The sequence below is a fragment of the Castor canadensis genome, chromosome 10 (assembly GCF_047511655.1).
Source record: "Castor canadensis chromosome 10, mCasCan1.hap1v2, whole genome shotgun sequence".
NCBI lineage: Eukaryota > Metazoa > Chordata > Mammalia > Rodentia > Castoridae > Castor > Castor canadensis.
In genome coordinates, this window is record NC_133395.1 from 15,882,816 (window position 1) to 15,907,977 (window position 25,162).

Genomic DNA, 25,162 nt, shown 5'->3' on the forward strand with positions numbered 1-25,162 from the left:
TGTATTTCTGTTGATTACTGAAATTTACTTTCTTTCTTTCTAGTTGTCAGTTTTTACTGCATGTATTTTGAAGATCTAGTTGATGTGTACATTTAGCATAATATCTTCTTGGTAAATTGATCCTTTATGTTTTTATTAGTTGATAATTTTTTTCTGCCTACTTTGATATTAATATAGCCATTCTTGTTTTCAGTTGTTTGCAAGATGCTATGTTCTAAATGCTGGTGTCGTCCCCAACTGACTGCCAAATTCATGTTAGACTGTGATACCCAATGTTAAGGTGTTGGGAGGTGAGGCCTTTGGCAGGTGATTAAGATATAAGCACTAACCCCTCATGAATTAATTAGTGCCTTTTACAAAGAGATCTGAAGGACCTGCCAGCCATAGATAGTGCAGTAAGAAGGCACCATCTTTGAAGCAGAGCAAACTCTCACCAGATAGTGAACATGCTAGTGCCTTGATCTTGGACTTACAAGCCCCAAGCACTGTAAGTAATAAACTGCTGTTTATAAAATACTAAGGTATTTTGGTATAGAAGACTGAACACATTAATACACAAGGGTATATTTTTCCCATTATTTTATTTTTAACTTACATATTTCATTATGTCTGAAATGAGTTTCTTGTAGATACAATATCATATAGTTGGCTCATTTAAAAAAAAATCTATTTTAACAATCTGCCTTTTAATCGGTGTATTTACAACATTTATATTTAATGTAATTATTGTTTTAGATTTACCATTTTTTAAAACTTTTTTTGTTGTTTTTAATTCATTTCTACTCTTCTCTCTTCTTTTGGACTATTTGATCACTTTTTATTATTCCATTTAAGGTTTTCCTGTCATATTTTTTGACAATATCTGCTTGTACAGGTTTTTGATTTCTTTAGTTGCTTCCCTAATGATTAAAATAAATATACTTAACTTTTCCACATCTACTTGGAACCACTACATGTGGAATGTAAGAATCTTCCAACATATGTTTATCAAAAATATCTAGCACTGTTATGGTGCATCCAATGATAAGGAGCACAAGTTAGAGGTTAAAAATGGAGAGAAAAAAATCATTATTTGCAGATAGCAGGAATGTTTACTTAGAAAATACAGAAGACCCAACTAGAAATGTGTTACAATTATTAGGTTACTGAGGGCAAATGAGAATTTAGAAATCAATAGTGTTTTTTGTGTGAAACAATAGTCATATGCATAATACACTGAAAGAAAACATTAAAAGAAGCAGGAGCACCAAGAAATGTATAAGATCTATACAAAGAAGTCTTTTAAGTATGACCAACAAACACATAATTACATGACAGAAATAGAAGAGTATTTCATACCAGTTTCTTGGGTCACTTTGGGAATATTCACTGTTTCAGACAGTTAATGATATGCTTGGCTGAGGAACCAGTGGGATGAAGCTACCATCTGTGGGTTTAACACCCAATGTGCTAAGGAAGCCCAATTTCCTTAAATTAATTCATTTCTCTAAAAATACTTATCAACTTTTTTCTTCTAAAAATAAAAAATTTCTAATGTTCATTTGAAAAAATTAGCAAAGAATAATTAGAAAAACTACAAAAAAAGAACACTAAGAAGAAATTATCCTATTTAGAGTGAAGCATATTTTAAAACTACAATAATCGAAATAGTTTGGTACTACATTGTGAATCAACAGTTCAGTGTACAGTCTTGATGGTCCAGAAATTGATTAGTCACAAATAAGTCAAGAATAATACAGACTACATAATATAAAATGTATTAAATATGCAACCACTTGAAAAAATTAAGTTGAATCCCTGATTCATATTTTATAGGAAAATAAATTTGAGGTGGATCAAAATTTTAAATATATTTTTAAAAATATCATAAGAGAACCTCAAAGAGGTAAGATTTTTCTACTTGTGAGACAGGCAGGGCACCAGAGCCAGAAAAAAAAGAAAAAAAAAAACTGACAACTTCATCTGTATTTAAAAAAAAAAACCTGTAAGGAAAAAAATGTATCATTAACAAAAAGTGGAAAACAAATTTTAAATTCTTATCATAATGGCAATTTCTCTTATAATGAGCGTTAACAAATCAATAAGACAACAAACCCAATAGAAAATCTGCAAAAGATATTAATAGACAGATCCTAGAACTAGAAGGAAAATGTCTTTCAAACATAATAGAAATGCCAACTATAATGAGATAAGCTATTATCAGACTGCCACGCAATATGCATATTGCATAAAGATATTTGCAATGACTCTTAACACTAATTACCAAAAGTTAAGCCAAACATCAGTTTAATCCTCCCCATGACTGTACTTACTGCAGATGCCAGCAGCAAGTTTGGGTATGCTTATGGAAATCCTCGAATCTGACCAACAGGCTACATGTTCAAGAGTTTCTGCAGCCCCCCCCACCCCAGATTCAGTAATTCAATAGAACAACTCATAAGACTCAGGAAAGCACTATATATACAATTACAGCAAAAGGATAAAAATCAAAACAGCTGTAAGACATGCATAGAGTGAGGTCTGAGTGGATCCCAGTTTCTTTGTCCTCAGAGGCACATCACCTTCCTAGAACATTGATGTGTGACAACACACAGAGCACTGCCAACCAGGGAAGATCACCTAAGCTTCACTGTCCATAGTTTCTATTGGGGGTTTCATTACATAGGTGTGATTAATCAAATCACTGGCCACAGGTTCAATTCAATCACTAGCTTCTCTCCCTTCCAAAGAGGTTGGACTGATATGTGACTCAAGGCTTCAACCTTTTAATCTTTCTGATGTGACCAGCTCCTATTCTGAGTCATTCATCTTGTTAGTAAAACTACTAGGACACACCATGAGTCACTGTTTCAATCACTTAGAAAATTCTAAGAATTTAGACCTAGGAATTGGGTTGGGGAGCATCAAGGGAGGAGGGGAGGAAGACTAGGCAAATTCTTACTCTTATAGTCTTAATTTCAGCCTATCTATAACAGCAAAAGACTGGAAACCAACAATGTCTAAGAATAAAGAACTGAATACAAATTAAACTACAACCATATAATAAAATTCTATTTAACTGATGAAAAGAATGGAGCAACTCTATAAGCAGGGCTACAGAATAAACTGCTAAATGCACAAAACAATCTGCATGGTATGCCACAATTTGTTTCAAATACATACATGTTTACAACATGCATGGAACCACTTTTAGAAAGATAAGAAGCCAGGTGCAGTAGCTCATTTCTGTAATCCTAGCCATTGGGAAGTGGAGAGAGGGAGGATTGTGGTTTGAGACCAACTTAGGCAAAAAGTTCATGAGATCCCACTTCAACCAATAAAAGTTGGGAAGAGGGGTTGTGCACCTGTCATCCTACCTACACAGGAAGCATAAACAGGATCAAGGTCCTGGGTAGCCTGGACAAAAACAGCAAGACCCTTTTGAAAAATACCTAAATCAAAAAGGGTTGGGGGCATGCAACACCCTGAGTTCAAACCCCAATACCATTAAAAAAAAAAAAAAGGCAAGAAATTTACAGGTAACAGAGGAAGGGAAATAAGTAGCTGGGAGAACTTTTTTTTTTTTTACCACCCCCCCCAACCCTTTTCAGTATTTTGGCTTTTGCACAACGTGCATGCTGTGTAGCAAGAAAAAAACGTTACAAGGAATTTGCACACTTGTCTGAGGCTATCAAACAATTTATAATTAATCTCCCATTGACTACAGAGCCTGTTATGAATTACACTGAATAAATAGATACACTGGGATGGACAGGACTCTTTTCACCCATACTAAATGACTCCAGGCTGCTGCGATGTGAATGCTGTCAATTTTAGTACCCTGTTTTCTCCCAGCTACTATCAATACTTTGTGGCTGACTCAAAAACTTCTCTTTAAATTGGTACTTCTAATTGTGGTGGGCTAACAAACCAGACACAAAGGTCTACAAAGGGAAACTGCTTCTGTGAGGGTGAAATGACACATCTCATGACTGGTGAATTCCACAGATGAGACTTTGTAACAACTATCTTGACTACTTGAGATTTTAGACACTTCCAAGTTCCATACAATTTAACAGAAGTAAAGCATTATGGAAGTCACTATCCACAGATCTACTATTTAATGATTGTTACACTGTTAATTACATATCTAGAATTTTCAGAATTGTTTTCATTCATTGACTCAAAAATATTTTTGAGCATTCAGTATGCACCAGGGGATATTCTACATGCCTGGCAATGAATGATACAATGGGCAAACTCCCTTAGAATTTGATATTCTAGTTGAAGAATGTAAATTGGAAAGAGACAACAAAGAAAACAAAGTAGTTAAAAACAACAACAAAAAAGCAGGATATGGTAGTGAATAATGAGGGTGAGGAAGCAGCATTAAGTAAGTAGCATGGTTTATCAGTCAGGGTCTCATGAGAACCAAGGAACCACCAGGACATAACACTTCATTAATATTTAAAACAAGGTACATAACTATAGGGATTACAGGCTGTTTCTTTTGTGTCTGGCAGTTGGGAAGGGAAGATGACAAAAATGGGGGCAGCTAGGAGCACGACAGGAAGAGAAGAACCCATGAGATCTAGATGGAACTCGTGAGGATAGACTGGAATCCCATGCCAGTCTTACTTCTTCCAATAACCCAACCTGAACATGATGAGTGTTGTCCTCAGAAACTGGCCTCTGTCACAGAGTAAAATACACCCCTGGCCCAGGAGTCAGAGAAACCAAAGAAGACAATTCAGAAGTGGCATTCCTGCAAGGGCTGGCTATAGTCCCACATACCAAGAAAATGAGCCAACAGGTAAGCAACAGTGTCAGTGAGCTGCAGAAGTGTCTTGTGCCTCCCTTGGACCTTCCAATTATAAAAGGAATCTGGACTTTGCTCCTATTTTACTTTTGTCTTCTAAATCTCCTATGCAACATTTCTTAAGGCCCATGCCATGCTAGAATTACACAGTGAAGGGAATTTTGGAGAACTATCCCCAGCTTGTCTGAATTGGTACCATGTAAATCTACCAGATGGTCTGAGGTCTCTGAAAGATGCCTGAGCTGAGAACCAGGATGAGAAGGACTCTGCCATATCACCATGCCAAGATTTGGAAGAGAATATGTATCTCAGGCAGAGAAAATGTCTTGGTGCCAAGGCTTTGAGGCAGTGATATGAACCGGATATTCTTTGACGAAGAAGGTCATGAGGCTGGGTATGGTGGGCGGAAGACTGGTACAAAACAGGATCGCACAGAGGCAGGGGCCAGCTCTTATGGTTCCCTGCAGAGCATAGTAGTGCACGAGGACTTCTTTTCACTCAGTAGAATGGGAAGCAAATGGAGAGTTGTAGTAGTCGGATCTGATTTTTAGTTTATTTCAAACTTATAAAAAGAGTTGTAGGATTAACAAAAAGGATTCCTGTAGGCCCATTATCTAACTTCCTTTTAAAGAGACTGCTTTGGCTGGGTTGTAGAAAACAGCTACAGGGGAGTACTGCTTCTTCCTATATATACCTCCAGACCTTCCAGTACACCTGGAGCATAATGCTTGTGGAACTGTGCAGACTGCCCAGGTGTGGGAGTAGCAATACTGCTTAGAGGGCTTCAAGCTACTGTGCTTCCACACTAGGTTTTCAGGCCTCACAGGAAAAGCAATCTCATCATTTTAGTCTTAATTCATAAACTCACATTGGAAGAAAAAACTGTTATGACCTTCTTAGATCTGGTCCTCTAAGATCTGATGCCATAGAAGTAACAGAAGAGGATGCTTCACAAATAATTTCAGCATTTTTAGAGACTGTATAGTCTCCTAAAGGAAACGTGCCAAAATACCTATGTTCTGGGTTGACATACAGTTAACCTCAGACTCGCATATCTTCTATTTTCATCAAACGTGGCTTACTTTACTTGAGATCATGAAAAATTTCCCTAAAGCAAGCTCTTCTGCCTGGATTAACTCTCCCTGTTAGCAACACAGTCTGGCTGAAAGCCAGGTTCAAACACTGAAGTGTACTGAGTTCTTTTAGATATTCAAGCTCATTTTAGGATTTCAGCACAATTGCAGGTTTGATGTTCAAATCAACAGCCAAAATTAACATTCTCACTAAAAACATATGCACTTAATACATGCTCATTAAATCATAAAGGTAGAAAAACTAAAAGGTCAGTGACCTTTATGCTCTTCTAGTTGGTTAAATGGAGCTTGGTTATTGCAGTAGGACCTAGGAATAATGGAGGTAAAATGCCTAATTCATAGCAAGCATATGATGTCAATAAAAACAAACATCTTCATATTTTTAAGGGGAGTAAAGAAATGCATCTTAAAAAGGGAGAGTGTTCTGCAAACCATTTATCTTCTTTAAGAAAAAAATGTAAAACAGGCTAAAAAGCACTGTATGATAGAGGAAGTAGAAGTTTTATCTTTAATTAGCTTGTACTATACACTTATCTTTCTGTAATCTACGAATATGTTCTCCATGCAAATATTCAGAAAGAAAAAAAGAGAGGAGATATTATGTTATAATCTAGGAATATAAATTTTGTCCCCGATTACTAAATGAGGGCAATTTTATGTATTTATTAACAACCATTTTTCTTCATTTAACAATGGCTCTTGGGTAGCAAAATAAATTAGCAGCAATTTCATACATTAAAAACATAAAGTAAAAACACCTGTTAGTTTCATAAATGCATGCACAGCAATAAATTTCATACATGTTCATTGTATTACTACATTCTTTGTGTAAAGTAACACAAAGACTATTCCCTTGCCATTACTGCAGTTCACAAAATTTATGACAAGGTTTCACTTTTTTTTTTTTAGCTTAATTAACTACAAGTCAGTTGAACACAACAGACATTAACTGGTATTATTAATGAGTCATGGTAAAAGAAAAAGGTTATGACCACTTAGCAGAGCTTATAAAACTAAAACATACCTCAAACTTTCTAGTCTTAACCTGTAAGTCTCATTTATTGATTGATATACAAAGAACTATTAAGAGACGATTTAACCAGAAAGCTTAACTTTGTTACCTTGCCATTTTGCTAGTCACAAACATAGATATGTTGCCTTTAAAAACAAAGCAGAATACTATTAATTTCCAATGAGACTATGCACAAGGGAAAAACAAAGACAAAACCACAGATATTTTTAAGTTGTACTACATTACTTTGACTATTTAATTTAAAAGTTTAATTACCAGGTCATTGCACCATTTTTTGCTTAAAAAGTAATAAGCAGACAAAAATATCTTTTAAATAAGCCAGAGGTAAAAATAAAAAGGACTCAACAACTTGACAAAGAGAGTAATTCCAATGAGAAACGATTAAATGGAATACTCAGTCATTATTTTATACAGCAAGTATTTAAAACCATATAGCAATTATTTAATCAGGCACTTGATAGGGTATTTTTTTAACTAGCAGTCAATCTGGGGACTATACATACACACACACCCACACGCACACAAATATGGCTTTATTACAAAGGATTCAAGATGGCAACTACTTAGAATCCAGCGCCAATACGGATTATAACAAATCCAGTGAGTATTTTGTTTTTCAATTATTCATAGAAAATTTAATCCTGATTAAGTATCCTTGGGCAGGAATTCATGGGTAGTTGATGACTGAAACCAACATTTATGTGAAATGCTTCTGTTAATTTAATCTATGTATATGGCTTAATTATGATTGGGGATTCTCTCTAAGAGAAATGAATTATACCAGGATTAAAATTTTAGTACTGTATCACATAGCACTTTTTCCTTCTGTCTTTTTAAATACATAAACCTGCTACCCTCACCTAAGTGCTCAGGTTTTAAAATCCTTTGGACTTACCACCCATGTAATGTATCTAAATTATATTTTTCATAAATTGTCAAAAATCCTTTGCTAGTCAAGCTGAAATATGAACTAGAGCTAGATGAAAGAAAAAAATGGGGGAAAACATTATTTATGAATAAACAAAAGCTTATTCATTTAACTGTGAACATATTTTATGTTTCCTGAAGTAATTTCAATTTCTTTAAATGCTAATCTGAAATGCACTTTCTTTAAAGCATAAAAAATCAGTGTATAATACTGATTTCATAGCTGGACTAGTTTAGATAAGTATAAACAAAAAATCATTTAACTGATTACTATTTAAAGGACTATCAAACCTGAGTTAGCTATCAATGCTATTGATATGAGGCATTGAAAATGATGACTATCTTACCAAATTATCCTAAGTCTTTTTCACATTTATTTCTATACGGAAATTGCTTCAATCACCTTATAACAGCACTCTCTCTTGAAAGTTTATTAAGCATGTTTCAAAACAGCTCACTTATTACCTTTTTTTTGGGTTTTGGTACTGCTTAAATGCAGTTATTTAAATAACATACTCTGTTTTTTACTGCTCAATATTTCACACCAAATGTATGAAAAGATCCTTATTGCACTCTTTTATCCAATTAATTTTTCTTTCAACAAAAATCAAGTATCAGAAATGAGGACGACTTTTGTGTCCAGATGATATGGTAAGTGGTAGTGTTACTGAGGAAAGTGAAGAAACTTCCCAGTATAGACTGTGGGATAGGAAGAGTCTATAGAGAATAACCATGGAAACAGACTGGCAAAGGATAACACCTATGGTAATGACCTGCAAAGAAAAGAAAGGGAATACTTTCACTATATGCAGAGACAGAGAAATCTTATTCAATTTATCATGAACCTATATTCTATACAAAATACTCTATCCTTCATCTTCATCATGGGTACATTTTATCAAAGTTTTTCAGTAGTAAAACATACGACTTACGTTCAGAACTTAATTGTTCAAAAGTAAAATATCTTTAACAGTTAGTTTATAGATGCCAATGTAAGACACAAAAGAATAACTTGCACAACATTCTCTCCTAGGGGTGTGCATACTAGACTGGAGTTTTAGTACGTCATGAGAAAAAAATCAGGTCCCTGGCTAACTTAGCAGTAGGAATAAAGCATGCTCCTATCCAAATGTTAAAGAGTACTCTACAAGTCCTTTTAAAAATTTTCAAGGTGCTTCTCTATTTCTATAGACTACCCTCCTATTTACTTGCCCTTCGTAAATAAAGGCTCAATCAACATTTATGCATTCAAGCACATACTGCATTGTTTGTAAAGGGCTCCTGGCAGATCTCCACTTTGAAATGATAGCCATTCCCCTAAGAAAGCAGGTATCAAGGCAGGTATCAGCACAATCAAAGTTCAGCATATTCCAGTCTGTAGTCTATAAAAGCAACTAGATTGACTTGACTTTTATAAATACTGATTTTTCTTTCTTTCTTCTTTTTTTTTAAAGCAGGACTGGGGTTTGAAATCAGGGCCTTATGCTTGCTGGGCAGAAGCTCTTACTGCTTGTGTCACTCTGCCGTCCCATAAATATTGATTTTTACCGTTATATAGCAAACAACTTTAATTATTTTTTAAGAAAGATGTATTATAAATCCTATACTTTAATTCATAATTTTAAAAGTTCCTTTATATTTTTTATAACTTCTAATTTACATCTTACCAGTTTAATATTGTGTTTCAAAGTTTTAAAGAACTCAAACTTCTGAATGGATAAGTAGGACCCTTCTACCTTAACATTTTCATAATAAAGACTATATTTCCATTAAAAATTATTTAGATAATGTATATTACTTACTTTATCTCTTTGGTAGTCACTAAAAATGATAGAAATGCATGCAAGACCTGGATGGCATAAAAACCACAAGATACAGCCCTGAAAGAAATGAGTAAGTCAAATAAATACAGCTGTGTCTTTATCTTCAGAATTTACCAAATTAAAAAAACAAACATTACTAGCATATTTAGGTTGTGACTGGCCTCAAGTAAAGTTCAGAGTAGAGCTTGAAATAAACTGTAAAAATAAACTTGCTGTAACATTACTTTGTTACTAACCAAGTAAGTATTTCTTAGGGTATTTGTATTTATAAATCTGTTACATACACATATTTTGATATTCTACAACTGCATTCATAACAAATTAGCAATTTAGGAAAGCATGGTACAAAAGTATATTATTTCTGTGAAAAGAAATAAAATGAAAATTCACATTTGCATGTAGATATACTATTAAATTCTATAAAAATACACAAAAAATTAATAATAGCTACCTATTTGAAGGGTAATACACAGGGGAACTGGGCAAGTAAGTATGGGAAACTATTTGTATTATCCTTTTCATATGCCTTTTTCTATTTTTCTGTGAACTGTAGTAACATACTCTCTTTTCCAAAATTAAATTTGAAACAAGTTAATAAATAGTAGGTGTTGTGATGCTTTGTGTACACTGAAAATTTAGGGTAAAAAAAGAGTATGACACTACTTGTATAAAAAACGGAGGGAAATATATGTAGGAATACATATTTATAATTCTCCACTAGGATAAATTAGGAATAATAGTAGTGATTATATGAGGAAGTGATAATCACTAAATAGGAGAGAAAAAGCACTTTTTGCTACTCTTTAAATATTTTTGGATGCTTGACTCTACTCAAACTTTTATGTTATAAAAGTCTGTTATAACATATAACAAACTTATATGTTATAAAATATATAAAAATGTTTTTAAATCAAGGAAAAACACTTGGTACTGTTTTAAACATAAAAGAGGGAAATCTAGTATCTAAACATTACCAAACAATAAGCACTCCTATCCCTGTGAAAAATTCAAAAATCAAATGGCACTTTCTAGTCCACTTGGTGCTCAGAGCCTCAATTTGGCTCCTAGAACAGCAGCAGCTTTGCGAAGTTGCAGCTCTGCATAACTGTGAGAGTAACAGTTCAGAGTCAATTAACAACTGTTGAGAAATTGCAAACTGTATTCTCATTTGTTAAAAAATATTATCATAGAAAAAAATGTAAAGTCACCACTGGCTAAAGAAATGATGATGGAAGGAAAACTGACCTACTAAAAACTACATGAAGGTGTGAAGATTAAATGAGTAAAGTAAATGAAGTGCTCAGAGCAGTGCCTGTCACACAATGAAAGTTCAACACGAGTTAGCACGTGGTCATTTACTGACTTCCCACACAAACCCAGAAGGATGCTGACAGAAGAAGCCACTTTCTATCCCAACTCATACTTTGGCAAATGTGATGTAGAACTCTCTTTTGAGTGTGCTCCTCTCCACAATGATGATCTGATAGAGTCCACAGCCCAATGACACTGCTAGGCATATTCTTAAGATGATCAGCAGGATCCCTGCTAAGTTGTGGTGTGAATGGGAGCTGTGATGGCTGGTATCTTCAAACTGTTCCCAAAGTAGCAGAATACTCTGCAAATAAATTAATAAATAAAATTATATATATATATATATATTTGGAAACATGATACCTATTTACAATAAAGTACTCTTTTCAACTGTTTTGTAAATATCCCCTTAAATTTTATATAAACATTCCTAAGAGGTGCTATTTATCAGGCTATAAAGGTTGTTAATTAATAAAATTCAGGTAGTCTTTTCCTTGCTCTGATAACCCTAAACTAGAGGAAAAAGGGTTTTGTATCAAGTGAGACATAGTAAACAAGTAAACAAACAAAAACCTGCTACTGCTATCATGATTCAAATATGGTATCTCAAAGAACAAAAATACACTGAAAAGGTTTAGGTAATAAATGTAAACTTTCTTCTAAATCCTTCTCCTTCTTACTTCAATACCACCATTAGGAATCAAGCTTCTGCATTCCATCTTACTATCTCAAGGTAACTTTCAAATATCTAAGAATTTTTGTAATCCAGATAGTAGCAAGTCAGAATTGGTGATTTCAGACTTCATGAACCTCCCTAGGTAAACAAAAGCATGTTTTTAATATTTGCTGTGAGCTCCCAGGGCACTGCTATACATCCCTATTTGCTCTCATTTTCTCTCCCATGCTTACTGTAACTTAAGCTCAGCAAGTTCTCATTATGCTGCTCTGTTTATTGTTATCCATATTCCCTCTGTCCTTACCAAACATCAATTGCTTAAATTACTGGTTTTCATCAAACATGCCTTTGGGCTTCCTTTATTTGTCAACTCAGCTCTTAGAAGTGAGTCTTCATTAACTTCCAAAGATTTCAGGTAAAAACTCATTACTAAATCCAATTTTAGGCTTTATGGTGTTTACCAGCAACCTCTTCCCTTCTTCATTCTCACATCTTCTACCCTACTTTTACTCCTGTTAGCATTCTTAATAGATGAATCCCCTTGTCATCCTGCATGTGAAATTTCCTTCTTGGGATTGAAATTTGCTCTTTAAATTATTAAAAGTGTCATTCCTCCCCTCCACTGAATTACACCTATCTGGTTCCCTACATTTCTAAATTTAACTTTTACAATAGAAGTACAATTATAGGCTGGGTGCCGGTGGCTCATGCCTATAATCATAGATACTCAGGAGGCAGAGATCAGGAGGATTGAGGCCGGAAGCCAGTCTCAACAACTGGTTCACAAGACCCTATCTTGAAAAAATCCAACACAAGAAAAAGGTTAGTAGAGTGGCTCAAGTGGTAGAATGCCTGTCTAGCAAGTGTGAGGCCCTGAGTTCAAACCCCAGTACTGCCGAGGGGAAAAAAAGAGAAGTACTATTATAGAACTACCACTCACATTTTTTCACATTTTTATTATTTGCATATACATGTGGTAAGTGTGATCTGCATTATATATAAATATACATATACACACATGTATTTATGTAGTCTTTGATTGCCTACCTCATCAGCATTGTCTGGCTGTTGAATGGGGCTATGACTATAAGGCACTCTTCTTAAAAGCTCATTAAGTTCTAGAGCAGTGTCAATCTTAATTCTCAGTTTGCATTTGTCTATGCTAATAAATTAAAATTATAATGAAATGATGATGAAAATTGAGAAATGAGAATTTAAGCTGATATTAACACTACTCTCTGTAAGTCCTAGATCAAAAACATTAAGTTGGTTAGAAGCTTGCCTTTATTTTAATCAGTTCTAGGTCAATTCTTTCTCATTAGCCCCTTTCCTGGCTCTATGTACTTTAAATGTCACCCTTAAGACGCAGTCTTATTCTCTAATCAGCCGTGTAAATTCAGTATTCCTCCTTTGCTCAGTACCTACTGTACTAAATACTTGGGGGGAGGGGAAATGAGTGAACCACCTTTCATTAATGAATTTTTTAATTTGTCTAATTCATCAAAGCTTACATAATAATGTCCTTTATAGAGCCAAAGTACATCTTTCACTATCATCTATAGCTAGTGCTGGTCACAAACTCAGGGTAAATTGTTGTTTGTGCCTTTTTTGTTCCTAATTTTACAAATCCAGCTGTCTCAGAACAATGCCAATGCTACCACTGCTGAGGAAGAGGAGCAAAAAGGCCTTGAGGCCTTTCTAAAGGACCAGATCTATTTTTGAACTTGTTTTCAGAGACAAGATTTCATTTTTCTTTATTCCACATTTTGTCTGTTAACTAATCCCAGATATTACTTGAATACTTTTATGCATAAAAGTAGCCAACTCTACAGATCCTTGAGGAAGGATGAAACCTCAAATTTACTGATACATTCATTCAATGTTAAGTACTTACCATGTGATACAAAATATGAAAGAAAGCTATTATTAAGTGGGCAATACTGTACTTAAAAAAGCCAGTAGAAGTTCAAGTCAGGTAAGTTACAATTAAATTTTTCAAACTGTATATGTTAGCATCCAGAAGACTAGTAGGTTATTGGATCTATCATTTTTTAAATCCACACTTCATAATGACACAAATTCCTCAGGGACCCTGAAGTCCAATTTGGGAATGAGCTATGTTCAAGTTTGCATTTCCAAATACTGTTAAGCAGAAAGACTATCAATGCTCACCTGTGTAATGACAATGAATACTGCAATGCCAGTGGATGCAGGGGTGGAATCCCACTGGAGAGGTCTGCTCTGAGACTTCTTCATTCTGACTATTGTCCAACCCATGCATAGACTCAGAAGCAGGTATAACATCTGAATTTGGGAAGTAATATCAAAAACTAAAGGGAAATGAAAATCAACATCAACTAAGTTTTCATAATGCACATAATCTGATACATTTCATATTGGGATGAGAATACCATTTTTTTTTTGCCACAAAGATACATTTTCAAAGAAAAGACATTCATGTATTATAAAGAATTGAAAATTTGCCATAAAATTTCTAACTCTTTACAGAAAGTTAAAACAGTGGCGATACTCTTGTTTTAAATTATATATAATGCCCATATTGTATCTGTATTAATCAGACCACAAAAGTACCCATATTTCCCTTTTTTCTTAGCTCTTATAACTATATATATTCCTGATTAAAAGAAACCAAATTTAAACATAATTTCTGCAATGCTTGGTAAATAGTATCTTTTCTGGGTTGTTAAATTTTTGATGGCTGAACTATAACATGAAGAATATTTTCTAAAACTATTAATGAGAAACAATACGATGTTAAAGTGCATAGCCACTGCAACATCCAATGATGGCTTCAGAGACCAGTCGACAATGAAAATGTCCATGAATTAGCCCGATGTGCCACCAGGTGGCCACCACTTACACTGCAGGGGAAGCCTGCTGCTTTAAAAAGAATGCAACAAAGCTACCTGTATCTAGTTCTGTACCAGAAGCTAACAAAAATCTATAAATGCTTCAAGTTCCATGCATATTTCATAAGCTGGCAGCTACTGATTTTCAAAAAAGCTATCACCTTTTTATCATAGTGTACTTTGGAATAAACTTGTGATCACAATTTGACAAACTGCCACCCAGAACTTTGATGTTTACTACTTTTACTTCTTTCATATAATGATATTCTTACAGAGACAGAGAAAAGTAGCTATAACATATAATGCTTATGTTTTAAAGTTGCAAGCCAAAAATCTATTAATGATACATCTTTTCAGATATATTTGACAGATGTTCCCCTGCTCTGACATCTAAATTAAAACTGACTACTCTACATTTATGCTTATATATCTGTGGTACTGAATGTCAATAATAAATTGTCACTACACTTGAGAAATATAAAATGTCACAGTCTGTCAGACCAAGCACACTTTTCTATCATCACAGATTTTTTTTTTCATTTTTCTTTTATTATTCATATGTGCATACAAGGCTTGGTTCATTTCTCCCCCCTGCCCCCACCCCCTCCCTTACCACCCACTCCACCCCCTCCTGCTCCCCCCACTCAATACCCAGCAGAAACTATTTTGCCCTTATCTCTAATTTTGTTGTAGAGAGAGTATAAGCAATAATAGGAAGGAACAAGGGGTTTTGCTGGTTGAGATAAGGATAGCTATACAGGGCATTGACTCACATTGATTTCCTGTCATCACAGATTTTTAAGTGACTGTGATTACAATTAATTTTATTAACATTTCACAATACATATTCAGTTACTAGATAAAGAAGTTGGATGAAGGAATATTCCTACCTAAGTTGCTAAGTAGCAAAAATGAATACCTGGGAAAACCCCTTTACTTTTTTAATTCATTTCTTTATGTACTAAGTAATATACAGATCCATATAATACTATTACTGAGTAGGTAAGAACACTGTTCATTTGTTGCCAAAAAATAACTGTAGATAAAATTCAGAAACTTTTGAATTTTAATCATTAATTAACCAAGTCTTTTGTTGTGGGAACTATTGAAAATTAGCAATTTACTGCGGTTAAAAAACACACACACACATACAAAAATGTTTGCACTTGGCATGGTAGTGCAGAGGCAGGAGGAAAAGTGAGTTCAAGGTCAGCCTGAGCTACAAAGTGAAACCATCTCTAAAGCCCAAAGGCTGGGGATAGAGTACAGTGGTAGAGCACTTGCTTAGCATAAGCAAGACCCTGGGGTTTGATCCCCAGCACCACAAAGCTTGTGTTGTTGTTTTTTTTACTTTCAGTGAAAATCTAGACAGGCCAAAACACTGTTCCATAGACAGCAGACACTCACAAATATTCAACAGTCCTTATTTTAGTAATGGCTTTGCCACTACCTAGCTCTGTGTGCTTTGTCTCTTTGGATGCCAATTTCCTCATCTAAGATGCATATGCTAAATTATTTCTAAGGTTCTATCCAGCCTTTAACCTTCTATGATTCTATTAAACATACCAAAGATATCCAAAAAAGAAAAGAGAGGAAGAATCAGGGCTCTAGACAACATTCAGAATATAAGCTCCTCTTGTTCATGTCCAAGAGGTGAACTGTACATGTTCTCTTCACAAATAAAATGTCCTAAATTTCAGAATCTTAAAACAAGTCACAAGTTCTGGATGAGTTAGTCCTATGATGATTGATGGCAATTACCGTGAAACAACCTATTACAGTATGATGAGACTAAAAGAGAAATATGGAAATAGAAGAGCAAATCCTAGAGTGATTTCATATTCAAAATATGCTTTTTAGAGCAAATTTTAATAGCTTTCCAGGATTAAGAATAACTTATGACTTGATGTCCCTCTGAAGTTCTCTTTAAGATATCATGATTACAAGACCTTTTAAATGTTTTTTTCCTATTTTCCTTAATTGAAAAATTACTTAAGAGCTTCTCATATCAATAAAAGAACAAAGATATGAGGTCAGCTCAATTATAGGTATACATATGGCCTTGGGTAGAAACATAGAAAAAGAGCCATTAAAACAGAAAATGGAATTACAATAGGAAAAAACTTTCAGCTTTGGAACTGGACAACTTGGTTCTGAGTCTTGCTTACACTGCTCAACAGATGACTGACATTTGGAAAAGTGCTGCATGTTACTGAGCCCAGATTCTTTACCTGCAAAATAGTGACAAATATACCTACTTTTTATAGAGGATACAATTATACATATAGGTAAGACAGAAAGACACTTAAAACATCATGAAGAACTATGCCTACTATCTATTAAGAAGACACTAAATAAGACATCTGAGGACTAAATCTGTAACACTGTTTCCAGTTCAGCTGATTTCTAACCAATCTCATACAGAAAAATTGTAATATGACAAAAAATAATTTACTTATTTATTTTGTTTTACAGTACTGGGGATCAAACCAAGGGCCTCATGAATGCTAGGCAAGCATTCTGTCACTGAGCTACACCCCCAGCCCCAAAATAAACAAGCCAAAAAGAAAAAGCAAGCAGATGACAAGTTTATCTTTAAAAAACAATGCTCAGAAAGGTACTCACATTCTGCCAAACTTCCCATAAAAGGTACTCCTATCCCATCTTTGGAGTACCTGGGGAATTGCAAAGAAGAGCATTAGTGTAAATTACACATATGGAAAAAATGTGTTCATAATCAAAGCAAGCATAATTTTGGCGGACTAATTAGGATTAATTAGATGTAACGATGAACACAGTTTTAGTGGTTTTGAGTTACCTGGAGAAATGAATGTAATTAGCTAAAGCTGAACCAGCTTGTAACAGCAATGCAGTTGTCAGAACTTTTAAAATCATGTGCATGGGTCCTCCTTTCTTAATAGCCTGCCACAATGACTGAGCATAAATGCAAGCAATCACAAAGTACACTAGTACTAGGAGGAAAAAGAACTCATGTAACCCTGTGAAGAGAAGAAAGGGAGTTGGCTTCAGTAAAACAAAACCAGAATAGTGTTGGCCTGCTTTCAAATCTTCTTAATATTTCTAGTAATGTTATTTATTTATTTATCTATTTATTTTATTTTTGAGACAGTCTTGCTATGTGTAGCCCAGCCTGAAATCCTTCTGCTGCTGTCTCCCAAGTTAGTGCTAGGATTACAGACATGCACTAGCATGCCTAGCTAGAACTTATTTTTTTAATTGGAATCATTGCATTCACTTTTTTAAGAAAAAAGGATGGAAACTATTTTAAAAAATTGTTTCTAATTTGGGACAAAATTTTAACCATAAGAAGGCAGATTAAATAAAACTAGTTCAAGTCAACCTGTTAAAAAAACAAAAAACAAAAAAAAATACTAGTCAAAGAAGGCCAAAAACTCACCATAAAATCAATTTTGTTTGAAAACAATGACTTTAGCATTCAGTTAGATATAGTCTTTACTCTCCAAGTGGACTTCTTTTATAAGTAGTTTAGAAATAGATTTATTCAGTCAATAGTAGTTTACTATACCTTAACAATGCTTCTCCAAGGTGGTTCCTGAGTCAGCAGCATCACCAGACAAGTTGTGATAAATGAAAACTCTTAAGCCCACCTGAGATCTACTGAGTCAGAAACTCTGAAGGTGGAGTCCAGCGATCTGTTTTAGTAAGCCCAAGGGTAATTCTTATATAACTAACACATGACAATCACAGCCCTGGAATGTTTCACTCTACCTTGAATTTCCATTTGAGGAAAATCATAAAATACCTGTCATGTCCAGAGACCCCTTTCAGGTAAACTTTCTGCAGCTCTTGCAAAAAAGAAATTCTGTGGAGATCAGGTAACTCCCCTCTACAGATGACTAAAATTATGGCACCAAACAAATGGTCACCAACCCAAGTGGTCAACGACTCAACTTGGTTCTCAAAGGTAAGTTAGGTAAATTGTATTCTCTCTGGAATTCAAACATATGGAAAGAAAGTAGCCCACAGAAGTTGAAGTTGAAAGGAGTTGATGTTGGGACAGACAAGGAGTCAAACTACGCCATGATGAAATAAAAGTTTTGAGTGAGCAGAAATTATGAGCAAAGGGGGCTGGTTGGTAAAGAACAAAGTTAAGAATGTGTAGATTTTATACTGAAAATGGTGCCAGTCATTAGTTTCCTACCATCTAGCTCTTCTGATAAGATTTCATATAATCTCATAACAAACACCATTTTTTTCCATGTTACATAGAATCTTTTGACTGGGTTTTATTTTTGAGAAATTTAAAATTTTCAAATAAGTCAGAAGGCTTATTATAAGCCTTTGAGTTTTATGGCTTAGAGTTTAAAGTCTTGTATTTATTTACCTCCTTGGATGCCAAGATTCATGGATATTCAAGTCTCTTAAATAAAAAGGCATAATATTTTTATATAGCATATCCTCCTATACATACTAAATCATCTCTAGATTACTTACAAAACCTAAAACAATATAAATGCTATTCCCAGTATTATCTAGAGAATACTGACAAGAAAAATAAATGTCTGCATGTTTTCAAAACAGATGCACTATTTTGAAAAGTTCTTTGAGTTTGTGATTGGGTGCATCTGTTGATATGGAATCCATGGATATGGGGGGCCAATTTGTGCTAGGTTACATATTACAGCTTTTACATGCTAACACCAAAGTGTAATGACAATGACTGTGAATAGAACTGTCTCTATGCACTCTGTGGATAAATAGTCTAAATTGTAATCACTCCCATTCCAAATGTGAGTACTGAGACTGCTTAAATTCCCCATTTGGGGTAAACCTTAATTAATAAGCAGAAAAAGGAACACTGATACTATGTAGAAAGCAATTTTAGAAATGCAATCAGAAGACATATATAACAGGAAAAATACTCAATAAATATTTCAACCTAAATCTTTTTGTTTGGACATAGGAAAAAAAAGCAGCAAGAAGTTTTATAGCCACTGGGTGTCTCTCCTGCTCCATCTATACATACTCATGCAGTTAAAAAAGTATGGACAGACCTCAGGAAGAGATGATCAAATAATAGAAGGGCCATACCTTTTTAAAACTTTTTAAACTCCTTACATAAAAAGAGATTGCAGCTTTAGAAATGGGACCATAATCTTTGGGTTATTATAGTACTGGAATAAGATAAAGAATACAAATGCCAATCACAATAACAGCTGGGGGTCAGTAAAATTCCTTATGCTATCTATGTTTTGGATCTTAGTTTTTATCTTTCCTTCTTTGTATTGAAGAACTAAACAAAGCATTGTATTTAAAGTTGTGCTTATTTATAATTCTTTATAGACTATCCATTACAGGATAAAGTATCAGACCCCATTATGTTACAAAATCTACCACGAAAAGAAAATCCTCAGACTAACTGCTGAGAAATCAAAATAATTTAGGAGGAAGGAACTTTTAAAAATCAGACATATCATCAGCAAAAAAATGTTTTCAGATTATTCAATGTTAAATATATCTCTCAGAAAGTTAACAATATAACCAACAAAGAAAATTATTTAATTGAAATGAACTGAACTAAGACATTTGTTCTATGTTTTGTTTACTAAATTTTAGATAGGTGATTCTTACTTTTAGTCTGTTCATGAGACACTTTTAAGGATAAAATGCTGGTTGTGGAGATAATTCCCTAGAAACAAATTCCATACTCAGGGCTATACAATAATTTCTCTTAAGGTTCTACTTTTAAACTAATATATCACTAAAACAATGTGAAATACAGAATTTGGTTCTGCACGTTACAACCAAGTTTAGAGCTCTGAACCAATTCCTGGCTTTCACTCCAGTAAAAATCTGGGTCAAGGAGATGGACAGCTGGATTTTCTGAAAAACAAACAAAAAAACCCCTCCGTAGATGAATATGCAGTAACAGGTTGAGAAGCACCAATTTAAACTTCAATACAGAATTACTCACAAAGACTTTCAAGCATTGTGATCTTTAGAAAACAAGGTTGGGCTACCAGAACCTATGGGACACAGCAAAGGCAGTCCTGAGAGGAAAGTTTATAGCCATGAGTGCATATATTAAAAAGACTGAAAGATCCCAAATCAATGACCTAATGATACATCTCAAACTCCTAGAAAAACAAGAACAAGCAAATCCCAAAACAAATAGGAGGGAAATAATAAAAATAAGTGCTGAGAGAGATTCCAAGATGGTGGCTAGAGGGAGGAAGCAGAAAGTGACCCTCCTATAGTGAAATCTTGGAGAGACGCTGGAGACACACTTTGCAGGCATAATCACCGAGAAAAGGCATAACTTTGACTCCTCCACATCTCCAGCCAGCGCAGAGAATCTCCACTTCATGTTAAACGGAGAAACGAGGAGGGCCCCAGGGCCGCCAGTGGCCAGCGCCCATACGGCTTGGGAAGACGCGGACCAGGTGAGCTTCGCGGTACTGTGGTAGCCCCACAGACAAGCCTGGGCCAGAGCAGCATAGCCCCCTGGACAGACTGACCTCCACCCGGGAAAAAAAGAGAAACTGAGTACTAAGCAATAAGAACAGTTAAGACACGCGGGAAAGAGGGTGGGGCGCCCTGAGCGCTGAAGATTGGGGGAAGGGAATCCTTCCCGGGACTGGAAATAAACGAGCCGGGCGGGCCGGAGAGGCTCTGGCGGAGCGGGGCGCGCCCAGCAACCAGGAGCCGGGAAGCTTGTGAGAGGAGGGAAGACCCACTTCCCACGTGAACTGTAAATAAACACGCAGGCCTGACAACGCGGGGCAGTGTCACCTTTCCCAGTGCTTGGAAAGGGGAAAGCCTGTGGCAGAGGCTCCCGCACAGGAGAACTCTGAGCAAACAAAGCCTGTGGGACCAGGTGAGTGCTAAGCTCACCCCAGAGATCTGCATAAATAACGCCACCAGCTACAGGCTGAGAGCAGCAGGCAGGCAAGCCACAGTTGCAGATACCACTCTCAGAACTGCCTCCAGATGCTTTTTTTTCTTTTTCTCCCTACCTGTGATGAGAGAACAACCGAATTACACCTGCAAGCCGAAAAACTTACTGAAACTGTATTGCATTTGAACTGGGGACACTTGGTGGGGCTTTTTTTTTTTTTTTCTTCTGTGTGTGTGTGAGTGTAGTTTTGTTCTACTTTATGCATCCCCTTTGATGAGACAACTACAGAACAACATCTGAGGCACCAACTCCAGGACTGGAGATTGAGACGGACACCCAAATTATTAAGACTGAAACTGCATTGCATATAAACTTGGAAGTTTTTTGGTTTTTTTTTTTTTTTTAATTTTCTATTTTCCATTTTATTTTAATTCATTTTTATATATAGATATTACTTTCATTTACTTATTTTTTATTTTTTTATCTTTGATTTTCAATCCTCTCTGTCTCTCTAATGTCTGTTCAGCTTACTGTCGATTAGTACACTAACACTCCCTGTTTACACCTTTGAAACTCTCTTGTCTGATACCTTGTTCTGCTTTCTCCCTCTTGTCTGTCTATTTGTTTTCCCCTTTTCTTTAACTTCTTGCTTTCCATCTCAGCTCACTCTTCCATTCTAAATATTACCATTGTTATTATTACAAGCTTGAAAATACTTAATTACACACAGTACAGGGACAGTAACAACACCAAGGACAATGACGGGAAGACAGAAAAAACAGGGAAACCAGTTTCCCCACAGCAAAAAATTAGTACAGGAACCAGAGGGGAAAGAAGAGAACAGAAACTCAGATCCAGACTCCAACAAAATGAAGATAAACTATGCCAAAGGACCCAATGAAGCCCACAAGAATAATTTAAAAGAAGACATACTACAAGTACTCAATGAGAATTTTATAGAGATGATACTGGATAGGGTCAACCAAAATGTACAGGAGACACTCAAGAAATTCCAAGACAATAAAAATAGAGAATTTGAAAAAGCAAAAGAAGAAATAAAGGAAACCATAGAAGCACTGTATAAACACCGAAGTGAAAGAGAGAACAAAATGAATAAATGGATAAATGAACTCAGGACAAAAATAGACAACAATAAAGAAGAAAACAGCCAGGATATGGAAAACCTCAGAAAAAAGAACGAAACAGAACTGCAAAACAAAATGGAAGGCCAATCCAGCAGAATAGAACAAACAGAAGACAGAATCTCAGAACTTGAAGATGAAATGGTAATTAAAGGAAAAACCGAAGAACTATTAATTAAACAACTCAAGACCTGTGAAAAGAAAATGCAAGAACTCACTGACTCCATCAAAAGACCAAACTTGAGAATCATGGGCATCAAAGAAGGAGAAGAGGTGCAAGCGAAGGGAATGAGTAATATATTCAACAAAATAATAACGGAAAATTTCCCAAATCTAGAGAAAGATATTCCCATACAAATGCAAGAGGCCTCCAGGACACCAAACAGACCAGATCAAAATAGAACTACTCCACGACATATCATGATTAAAACAACAAGTTCAGAAACTAAGGAAAGAATATTGAAGGCTGTAAGAGAGAAAAAACAAGTAACATACAAAGGTAAACCCATCAAAATCACAGCAGACTTCTCAACAGAAACACTAAAAGCAAGAAGAGCGTGGGGTGAGATCTTCCGGGCACTGAATGAAAATAACTTCAACCCCAGGATACTCTACCCAGCAAAGCTATCATTCAAAATAGATGGAGCAATAAAAGTCTTCCATGATAAGCAGAAACTAAAACAATATGTGACCACAAAGCCACCATTACAAAAGATTCTGCAAGGGATCCTGCACACAGAAAGTGACACCCAACTTAACCATGAAAAGGCAGGCAGCACCAAACCACAGGATAAGAAAAAGCAAGACAGTAGAGAGTAACATCAAGTTAGGTACACACAATCAAACCTTCAAATAACTAAGACAACTAAATGGCAGGAATCACCACATACCTATCAGTACTAACGCTTAATGTTAATGGACTTAATTCACCCATCAAAAGACACCGTTTGACAAAATGGATTAAAAAAGAAGATCCAACAATTTGTTGCTTACAGGAGACCCATCTCACTGACAGAAATAAGCATATGCTTAGGATGAAAGGCTGGAAGAAGATTTACCAAGCCAATGGCCCCCGAAAACAAGCAGGAGTAGCAATACTTATCTCTGACAAAGTAGACTTCAAACCTACATTGATCAAACAAGATAAAGAAGGACATTCCATACTAACAAAAGGGGAAATAGACCAAAAGGAAATAATAATCATCAATCTGTACGCACCCAATGTCAACGCACCCAATTTCATCAAACATACCCTGAAAGACCTAAAAGCATATATAAATGCCAGCACAGTGGTTGTGGGAGACTTTAACACTCCATTATCATCAATAGATAGGTCATCCAAACAAAAACTCAATAAAGAAATCCAAGATCTAAAATACGCAATAGATCAAGTGGACCTAGTAGATGTCTACAGAACATTTCATCCAACCTCTACACAATATACATTCTTCTCAGCAGCCCATGGAACCTTCTCCAAAATAGATCATATCCTAGGGCACAAAGCAAGCCTCAGCAAATATAAGAGAATAGAAATAATACCATGCATACTATCTGACCACAATGCAGTAAAAGTAGAACTCAACAACAAAAGTAAAGACAAAAAACATGCAAACAGCTGGAAATTAAATAACTCATTACTTAATGAAGAGTGGATCATCGATGCAATAAAAGAGGAAATTAAAAAGTTCCTGGAAGTCAATGAAAATGAAAACACAACCTACCGGAACCTATGGGACACAGCTAAGGCAGTCTTGAGAGGAAAGTTTATAGCCATGAGTGCATATATTAAAAAGATTGAAAGATCCCAAATCAATGACCTAATGATACATCTCAAACTCCTAGAAAAACAAGAACAAGCAAATCCCAAAACAAATAGAAGGAGAGAAATAATAAAAATAAGAGCTGAAATCAACGAAATAGAAACCAAAAAAACCATACAAAGAATTAATGAAACAAAAAGTTGGTTCTTTGAAAAAATAAACAAGATCGATAGACCCCTGGCAAACCTGACTAAAATGAGGAGAGAAAAAACCCAAATTAGTAGAATTAGGAATGCAAAAGGGGAGATAACAACAAACACCATGGAAGTCCAGGAAATCATCAGAGACTACTTTGAGAACCTATATTCAAATAAATTTGAAAATCTTAAAGAAATGGACAGATTTCTAGATACATATGATCATCCAAAACTGAACCAAGAGGATATTAATCACCTGAATAGATCTATAACACAAAATGAAATTGAAGCAGCAATCAAGAGTCTCCCCAAAAAGAAAAGTCCAGGACCTGATGGATTCTCTGCTGAATTCTATCAGACCTTTAAAGAAGAACTGATACCAACCCTCCTTAAACTGTTCCATGAAATAGAAAGGGAAGGAAAACTGCCAAACACATTTTATGAAGCCAGTATTACACTTATCCCAAAACCAGGCAAAGACACCTCCAAAAAGGAGAACTATAGGCCAATCTCCTTAATGAACATTGATGCAAAAATCCTCAACAAAATAATGGCAAACCGAATTCAACAACACATCAAAAAGATCATTCACCACGACCAAGTAGGCTTCATCCCAGGAATGCAGAGGTGGTTCAACATATGAAAATCAAT

General features: G+C 35.3%; 1 protein-coding gene across 3 annotated transcripts in view; it reads right to left on the minus strand.

The window, feature by feature from the left end:
* Positions 1-1,068: 1,068 nt before the first annotated feature.
* Positions 1,069-25,162, minus strand: part of Gpr180 (G protein-coupled receptor 180) — a 39,618-nt gene continuing 15,524 nt past the window's right edge. For all 3 annotated transcript variants that reach the window (XM_074043140.1, XM_074043139.1, XM_074043138.1), the window contains 6 exons: positions 17,351-17,531; positions 17,158-17,207; positions 13,835-13,992; positions 11,099-11,290; positions 9,655-9,732; positions 1,069-8,625 (listed from right to left, as the gene is read on the minus strand). In XM_074043140.1, the coding sequence (XP_073899241.1) occupies positions 8,467-8,625; positions 9,655-9,732; positions 11,099-11,290; positions 13,835-13,992; positions 17,158-17,207; positions 17,351-17,531 (818 nt within the window). In that variant the 3' untranslated portion in view covers positions 1,069-8,466. The remainder of the gene's footprint in view (positions 8,626-9,654; positions 9,733-11,098; positions 11,291-13,834; positions 13,993-17,157; positions 17,208-17,350; positions 17,532-25,162) is intronic.